We start from the raw sequence: 9,146 nt of genomic DNA, 5'->3' as shown, positions 1-9,146 counted from the left end.
ATCTGATTTAGGAATATTTTGGTACTTGTTGCATGGTTTGTTCCTGAAATTCAGCACATCCGCCAGTGTTGCGTTCCCGCGTGTTTTCTTTTTTCTTAATTGAGTACAGATGAATAGCCACCGGATTCTTCGCCGATCGCCCAGTGTGGGTATGTGCGATCTTTTGATAGGCTAACAACAACAGCAACATTGGCCAAGCTATCAGCTTCCGCAAGTTAGGTTCACGCAAGCTCCGCTTCAGTTTGATCTGATCTTGCAACGAGTTGCTGATACGCAGGCTTACCCCGTCTTCCATTACGACCATATTTACCCGTTCCATGCGAAACATATGCCTGCAAATATCCTAAATGGTCTTCTTTCTGAACACCTACACAATTTTCCTCATCATACTGTTCTCTCCACTGATGCCTCCGGCAGCTGTGAGAAGGCGGTGATTGGGATATATTCGCAGGATCTGGCTTGGAGCTATTCCGTTCGTATCTCTGATTATACTTCTAAATTCTTCGTACAGTTTTTGGCTATTGGTTTGGTTCTTCTCAAAATTCCCAGACATGTAGCCCGGGTTCTTATTCTTGCAGACTGCCTTTCTGTTTTAGGCTCTCTCCAAAACTCCGGAAAATCTGTATTGAATCGGCCGCTTAGGTTTTTTGTTCCGTGCACAGTGCGTGAGATCCGCTTTGTCCGGGTACCTGCAGGCATTAGGGTGTCTATTTTAACGAGGTAACTGATTTATTGGCAAGGACAGCTCTCAGCGCTCCTGTAATCTTAATCTATCCCGTCCCTCACCTCATTCTGTTGGAAACTTCACGTTTCCAGTGGTTCCAACATATTTCAGCCAGCTTGAGTGATCCGTTGCTCAATACCGTGGATTTTCACCACTTAAAGTACCCATGGGATGTCCGGTGGTGTAAATCAAGGCGTTTTGAGGTGCCAATGACGCTTCTGCGATGCAGAATCCCTCAGTTAAATTTGTACTTACGCAGATACGGGTTCCCTGCGACAAACCTTTGTGCCTCATGTGGGCAAGTTGAAACATTAGACCATTTTCTCCTCTCTTGCCGGCGGTTGTTCAAGGAAATCAGTATTTGGAGGTCCCTCTTCCAGTCTCTTCCAGTTCTTCTCTCGTTCGGTGCGAGCGCCAAGGAATTCCCGTTAAGCAGTGTTTGTGGCTACCTTCATGATTACATAAGTGCAACTGATCGGTTACCTTGTTAGCTGTATACAAAATTCTGTCTCATGTCCGAAATGCTTGGTTCTATTCCTGGTAATTCATATTTCTTAAATTTAATTGAATTTTTCTATCTTTATCTTGATTCAGTCTTCTACGCCGCCGCGTCATGTCTTTTTTCCCGTGCAAATACTTCATTGGCAAATCTCCACTGTACCTTGGCCAATCCCCCCGCGTGGGTATGTGCCATATTTACTGTGAATAAGAAGAGTGTCGACTACAAATACTATCTGTGCTTGTGCTCTATGTGTTTTTTTTGTCTGTTTGCAATGTAAGCCATTACTAGGTGGAAAGGCATGCACGTAATGTGCATACCCTGTGCACATGAATGCGGAAAGCTGGCCATGGTTGTCCAAGCATTGCCAACAAAAACAACGGGACCTTCAAGAGACAGGATAGAGTTGTGACCCCTCACATGCAATGATTTTCATACAATTTGAAAATGTGGCAATTTACAGCAGTCCCGTGGTTATATTGTTGCAAAACAAGCCAGCTCATTTAGGCGGAAACATTTTTAGAGGCTGCCAAAAAGGAACATGTCAAAAAGTTACACATAGCATCCTGTTTCATTGATGTTGTTTATATGTGTGGTAAACGATATGAACAAGCATCTCTTTGTTGGTTAACTGCATGCTTTGCTATTCACGCACTGTCATGCAGTACATACACAATCACAGTTCAGTGACTGCAGAGCGGTCTGCAACCAGTAACTTGCAACTATACTATGCAGCAAGCTTCTTTGCACGGTATTTGTTATATTTATCGAACGATGAGCTGGAATTGGTATGGCTATTTCTACACAGTGCATTTCCTAAAGACTCCTTTCTGCCATACTGTACTTTTTACCCAAAAAGCATCCTACAGAGTCATTTAAATTGCTACGTATAAAGATGTTTGTAGCAGGTGTGTGAGCACGAACAAAAAAAATGTTTTAATTTTCCTTAATTCTTCAGTATTCCTGATTATCACGACATGGGCATCTATATGTTGGTACAACTTTTTTCAGGCATTACAACTGATGTACCGATGTGTTTGGTACTAATTCATCTTCAGACCTTTCATGTCTGTTGGGTAAAAAAAAAACGAAATAATAGTTGGCTGCATTAGTTTTCACTGAGATAACTAGCATCACACAACATGCTCTTGAAATTCCTCTAGCTGTCTGTAATTGGCTTTATTGTATAGCTTCATACTTGTTTAATTTAAACTCTGCACACTGCTCTTTTCACCGCACATGGCGACATGGCACGCGGAGCCCCGTGGGAATGGGCGAAGAGGATTCAGAGGTCGGCTGCTACTTCCCTGGAATCCAAACACAGCTATAGGCACCTGCAAGTCACGGTTAATTTCGGAAAGGCAGCTTTCCCCGCTTCCTTTCGTCGTCTTGTCCGTCGTGCGTCGCGTGTCGCGGCGAACCCGACCAAGGGGAGGCCATCAACCCCCATTCCCCTCCCCCTCCCCTCCTGAAGCAGAGGAAAGATTCCGCAAATAGTTTCCTAGAGAGGTCCTTTTTTTTTCGGTGCGGTCAACGAGAGTCAAACGACAGGCACAAGCAGTGTGAGGCAACGTTCTCTGTTCATTCTAGAGACGCAAGCTTACACTGCAAAATGAAACCTTGTCTTTCTCTTCCAAATGCAATTTCATTTCATTTTTACAAAATGCAAGTTACATACTACAGAGATGCAAGGGCTAAAAGCTGCTAAAAACCAGCTTGACTGGGCCCAAGCGCCTCTGAAATGGCACTACACAACAAACGCAGTTCAAGCAAAAAAAATGTTTACATATACGTGTAAAAAAGCATTAAAATGTTTACGTGCTCTTAACGCAGCGCTATCCACGTTCTTTTATTGATGACGCCATAAGCAGAGCTTCAAATCTGAACCGTAGTCAAATACTCCAGGGGCACCGAAGATATAACCGAAATGATTACACTACAAACCTTATTCTCACATTTAACAGTAACGCACCGAACATAAACAGAATTCTTAATGAGCACTTTAATATTCTCCAGCAAAGTCAACGACTATCGATAATATTTACATGAGCACCCCGCGTGATTTACAGGCGTGCCAAAAACATTCAGAACCGTCTAGTCCACTCCAAGGAACACAAAACCCCAAAATATGGATGCCAGCCCTGTGGTAAAGGTCGCTGCAAAGTTTGCAAGCACATGAAGACTACGTGTTCCGCAACTAGTACGAGGTCAGTTTTCCAGCATTCAATCAACGGCAAGTTTGACTGCGACTCATCAAACATTATTTACCTTCTTGAATGCACTGTGTGTAACCAGCAATACATAGGAGAGACAAACACTGCATTCCGCATTCGATTTAACAACCACCGAGCACACACCAAGTCTCTCCCCAATCTTATCCTATCCAAGCATGTAAACTCAGAAGGACACCCATTTGACCAACTAAAAGTAACAATTATTCAAGGGGGCTTCAAAAACAGGCGAGAACGTGAACAACGTGAATTCTATTTTATCCACAAGTTTAATACTATTCAAGAATGTCTTAACGAAAAGCCTGGTATCCTTTCTTTTATTCACGACCTCCAAACAAAATAATACTGCACCTCTCGTTAATTGGCTAACTCAGATATACCCTTTATAACTCCTAGTGTATATCCCAGGCAATCATACGCCTCCTTACACTATCCTGCCTCGTGCAGTATTGATAAGCTTTGACGTTCTTTCCTTACTTTTTTCCGACAATTTAGAAATATTTGTACACAGCTAGCCCAGCCCTCCTCCACTACAACCAAGTATTTCCGACGAAGTCGGTTCAACGACCCGCCCAGGGAGAAGGGTGCACCGTTCAGTGAAACCCAGACCCCCTGAGTAAGTTCTTACACATGTGCTCGTTAGCGTAGCCCACTCCTTCCTTAACGTTCTAGCCCTCGGCTCACCGGAAATTAGTGAGACCCCCCAAAAGGCGCCTGGTTTGGCCTGTTCATCACTGCCAGTGTCATTTGCGCAGTGGCGCCTCTTTGGCCACGCATCTGCAGCGGCGCCCATCTTTGTGCATTTTGTTTGTGTCTTGTTTGCATGTTTTGCTTTCGTACGCCTGTGGTTGCCGCGCTGCCCATGTCCCCCGCACCGTCTTCCTCTCCCTTTCTCTGGTTTCGCCATCTTCTTTTTTTACGCCGTCCTTCCTTAGTATAATAGTCCCCCCCCTTTTTTTTCTTTTCTTTCTATTTTTTGCTTCCTCCCCCAATCTTGTCCCTGTCTGATCCCCACACCCCTATCTTTATATTTCTTTGCTGTTTTGTTTATTTTTTGAACTGTTGTTGCTATTTGCTTGTTACACTCCTTTTGCCCTCCTCTGCAGCTCACAAACTTAAAACGTTCATTTGACGCGAGGCCACTACAGTCCTGAAGAAGACCGCACCGCGGTATAAACATTGATAAATAAATGTGTCGCTGTAGAAGTGCCCACTTCTCTTAAATCTCTGTCTCTCTCTCTCTCTCTCTCTCTCTCTCTCTCTCTCTATATATATATATATATATATATATATATATATATATATATATATATATATATATATATATATATATATATATATATATATATATATATAATAGAACAAACACAAAAACAACGAAGCAAGTGACAAAGATTAAATGCAATGAAAACAATGAGCATGTATGTTCACTAACAATAGTTTACAGACGCATGAAAACAAAGAGAAGACCCGAGAAAAATAAAGAGGAAAGAAACACTCAATAGGCGTACATAGCAGCGGCAGACAACAGAGGAACATAAAATGCAACCTGGCTATATATTAACAAAATACATTTTTAACTCGCTTGGTTTAACACTATCCAAAACTTTGTACTTATTAAGCGTGGTCGGTAAATTCTGTTCAAGCGTTTGTAGTTTATAATTAATTCGAAAATATGGAATATACCAGAGATCGGTATTTCAGGTGTAGAGTCGATTCGAAGCGGTCCTTAAATGTGTAGTACGTATTAAGAAATCTCTATAAGCAGGAGAAGAATGGTAAAAGAACCTCAAAATGCGAAAAACATATATATGTTCAAAACGAATTATGTTATAATTTCTAAAAGCAGTTTGCGTTGGAGAGACAGATAAGGAAGGTTTGCAATGTAGCGGATCATTTTCTTCTGCAGAACCTGTATTTTTATCACATTTGTTTTTGTGGTGGTTGCCCAAACAGAGTCACGGAACCGAAAAGAGCATGATAAATTTGAATTTTCACGTGAGTGGGAAGGAGCCATCGACATCGTGTTAGAACACCTGCTACTGAAGAGAGCTTTTTGCAAATATTTTCCACATGTCGCTCCCACCTGAGATGCGACGAGAAAGTAACTTCAAGGATTTTGTGGCTGTCTACAATTTGAATTCCTTGACCTGCGTGTTTAGGAGCGCGTTGTAGTTCGACTGGCTTGTTCCTTGCACGGAAAATTATTACCTTAGTCTTTGTAGGGTTTATTTGGAGGCAATTAGAAGAGGACCAGTTCTCTAGTTTCGTAAGGATTACGTTACACTCTTCAATTAACTTGTTTATGTCGTGACCATGGATTAGTAAACTGCTATCATCGGCGTAAATAATAAATTTCGGTTTTTCATAAATATGCACAATGTCATTTATATAGATGTTAAAAAGCATCGGGCCCAGAATGCTGCCTTGAGGCACACCATTTCGTACCGCCAGAAAAGAAGACTGATGGTTGGGGATATAGACAGATTGTTTTCGATTTTGCAGGTATGATTTCATGAGGTCTAAAGGTGTTCCACGAACTCCGTTTTGAGAAAGTTTATGAGTTAAAATTTGATGGTTTAGGAAATCGAAAGCCTTACTAAAATCAATGAAGAGTCCGACAGTGAGAATACCTGCTTCAGTGTTTTGCAGGATACATTCCTTAAGTGATAACAAAGCCGTTTCCGTCGACTTTCCCCTTCGGAAGCCAAATTGAGCATCAGACAGGATTTGTTTTGCATTAAAAAAGTTCACTACACGGGAAAAGATTACTTTTTCCAAGCCCTTTGAAAAGACTGGAATCACAGATATTGGTCAATAATTGGACACTACATCTTTATCTCCCCCTTTAAACACAACTGTCACTCTTGCTTTCTTCATTACTTCCGGGTAAACTCCCGTTTCAGTTAACAAATTGAAGATGTATGCAAGCACAGGTGCAATATATGATAGTACATATTTGACTGGTTTTATCTGAATATTGTTAACATCTAAGGCTTTGCTATTATTCAAATTCATAAAGGTCTCATTGGTGGGCTCAAGGAAAAGGCTTTCGAAAGGGCTACAAGATGAAGGAACTTCAGGTAGATGCATCTTAGGTAAATGGGTAGTTAAAAATTTGTTTAAATGGCCAGCAAGAGCCTTACCTGATAATTCAGAGCCCTTATAGGTTATTCGTTGAGCTGGCGCATTTTTCGCATTGCGACGTAACAAGTTATCTACAACTTTCCACACAGTGTCTGAATTTTTCATTCTAACATCAGAGAACAGTTTTTGATGATACACAATCTTAGCACGCTTAAGCTCAGCATTTAGAGTATTTCTTGTTTTTTTTTAAAAGAGATTCAAGAGAGCGATTATTTAAAAAGGCATGGTATTTGTTTTTGCTCTTTATCATTCTTCTGAGCTCTGGCGTGATCCATGGTTCTCTTATTCGTTTAGACTGCTTTATGTTCTTTATATATTTCTCCAAAAACCTTGATAAACGCTGAATATGCATTATTTGAGTCTTATATAGAATAACTAGGACTCCCGCCCAAAACCATTTCAGCTTATCTGGGTACCTCCAACCTTTTTTATTTTCGTGTAACTCCAGCCCCTCTTCATCTTTGTTATTGTAGCCGCTATTTTTTCTCAAGTACCATCTTGATATTAGCAGTTCCTAATTCAAGCCTTCTGCAGAGTTTGAAGGACCTATTTAATTGGAAATGAGGAGAACACGTGCACAGGGTGGAAAGCGTGTGATCTGCCAGGAAACACTGAGGCGGCCCCGAGAAGGGTCTTTATTAAGGTTGACAGCCGTTTTGTGCCTCTTCACTTGGCAGCGACGACACAGCGTGTGCGGTCCCCATGGTTTTGCCCCAGCTGTCGAAGCAATCCTCGGGCACGACCTTCGACATCTGATGTTTTTATTTAAAAAAAACACATGGACCAAAGTCGTGCTGTATGCAGTGCGATCGCCATGTGGTTCCGAACAATCATCCACCTAGCCCGGCTCTTTGGACAGATTCAGGAAACGACTGAAAAGAACAAAAGTAACGAGCAAACAAGTTAGAACGCAAAGAAACGAAGGCGCTCTGCGCTAATGCTGTAGCGAGGTCTAATATGTAAATTTTCACGGCTGGCGTCGATTTCTACAAATCGCGGGTAGTCGCTACGGAAATAAACAAAGGCGCACTGGAGCTGGATAAGTCTGCAGCTACAAGCACGAGTTTTTTGTCTCTACCGTCGATTTCCACACCGCGCGATTGTCATAACTTTTCTTGGACTTGCTGTTGAAGCTTACAGCGATCATAAAAATTAAGGCCGCCGACTGTAGTGACAGAGGCTTGCCATTGAAAGGAACAAAGCCGTGCACTTTGTCAACCAGGCAACGAGGACTAGCGCGAGTTTTAGAGCCGACTTGGACAAAGCGCGAGACGGCGCGCGCTTCTAACGCTTGCCGGCGCAAAGAAACTAAGGCGCGCTGCGCTGGGATAAAGCCGTAGTGAGGTCTAATATGTAAATTTTCACGGCTGCCGTCGATTTCGACAAAGCGCGACAAGTCTCTAAGGAATTAAACAAAGCTGCACTGCACTGGGTGAATGCTGGACACTTAGGCCAGGCGCGATTTCCACAATGCGCGAGTCGGAACTTCTGGACTTACCGTTGCAGCTGATAGCGATCCTAAAGGGCAGATTGTAGTGGCAGAATTATCGTGACCACTTTTACCCTGGACTTGCCACTGCAAAGGAACAAAGGTCGATGCCCCGGCGTCTCGCCACGTGGTATCGGTCCGCGGCAAATAAGGACAGCATCGGCTCGTCAGAAGCATCCAGGAAACGATGCTGCAAAAAAAGTTGCGTTACAAGCGCCGCAATTTGGCGAGTTCTGCACGAGAAAACTTGCGAAAACGTTGTTCAACCCTTACCTCGGGATTGAGAACGTGCACGCCCGACAAGCGCTTCATCGTGGCTGTCAGACGACGGTTCAGATGGCGACGCCGGCGGTCCTCAAACCGCACCTTATGTGGGTCGTCGTAATAGAGTTGCAAATTTTTGAACACCAGCACGACACTAGCCACGTGCTCCTGCAGCAGGAAAACGAGGTCCTGGAATGCGCAAGGCATGTAGGTAAGCGGTACAGCACTTCATGAAGCGAAATTTGAGATAAAATGCGTACCTTTATGTCGCTGGCGATTGCTCGCGGGTCAGCGCCTTTTGGGGGTCGTCGCAATGTTGTGGAAGCAAGAACTGTACAGAAATTTCAGCTTGCTGTCGCCGACGAGCGCACCACGCAAAAAAAGCCATACCTGGACTGCTCCCGAAACGCGCGCATCGCCGCCTAGGCTCACGAAGAGAATGCCCGCAAACCACGCACGCCCGGCGGCCGGCCGGCCGGCCCAGCGATTCCCTAGGCCCTCTAGGGACAGGCCGAGAGAGACGCGACGACCCCACATCCGGTTGAGAACGAGGGTGAAGCGAAAAAACGTCACGCAGACACGCATCCCACCGACCAATCGGCGTTTCCAGCCTACCGACCCGCAAACGCTTCTCTCAAACAACCATGGATGGATGGATGGATGGATGGATGGATACGGCTGAACCCTTTACATCGGGCGGTGGCTCAAGCCACCTAGCCATGTCTTGTGAAATTTTACTCCTGTCTTGCTTTTAGCCACCAATCAGATAACCTTCGCTTGGTTACTTCTAAC

At 43.7% G+C, this 9,146-nt stretch overlaps 1 protein-coding gene across 2 annotated transcripts; it reads right to left on the bottom strand.

Moving 5' to 3' along the window:
* Positions 1-7,318: 7,318 nt before the first annotated feature.
* On the bottom strand, positions 7,319-8,806 carry LOC144107514 (uncharacterized). Of its 2 annotated transcripts, XR_013309292.1 has the most exons (3): positions 8,364-8,806; positions 8,100-8,280; positions 7,319-7,473 (listed from the first exon to the last, which is right to left on the bottom strand). XR_013309292.1 is itself a non-coding variant. In XM_077640554.1 (2 exons), the coding sequence occupies exons 1-2, from the start codon at positions 8,559-8,561 to the stop codon at positions 8,161-8,163; spliced, it is 318 nt and encodes a 105-aa protein (XP_077496680.1). In that variant the 5' UTR covers positions 8,562-8,806; the 3' UTR covers positions 8,077-8,160. The 2 variants fall into 2 exon arrangements, 1 of the variants encoding a protein (XP_077496680.1); XM_077640554.1 differs by lacking the exon at positions 7,319-7,473 and having other exon boundaries at positions 8,077-8,280.
* Between the last annotated feature and the right edge of the window lie 340 nt (positions 8,807-9,146).

Source organism: Amblyomma americanum, chromosome 1 (genome assembly GCF_052857255.1).
Source record: "Amblyomma americanum isolate KBUSLIRL-KWMA chromosome 1, ASM5285725v1, whole genome shotgun sequence".
Taxonomy (NCBI): domain Eukaryota; kingdom Metazoa; phylum Arthropoda; class Arachnida; order Ixodida; family Ixodidae; genus Amblyomma; species Amblyomma americanum.
Note: the sequence above shows the minus strand (reverse complement) of the source record. Positions and strands in the feature narration are given on the sequence as shown.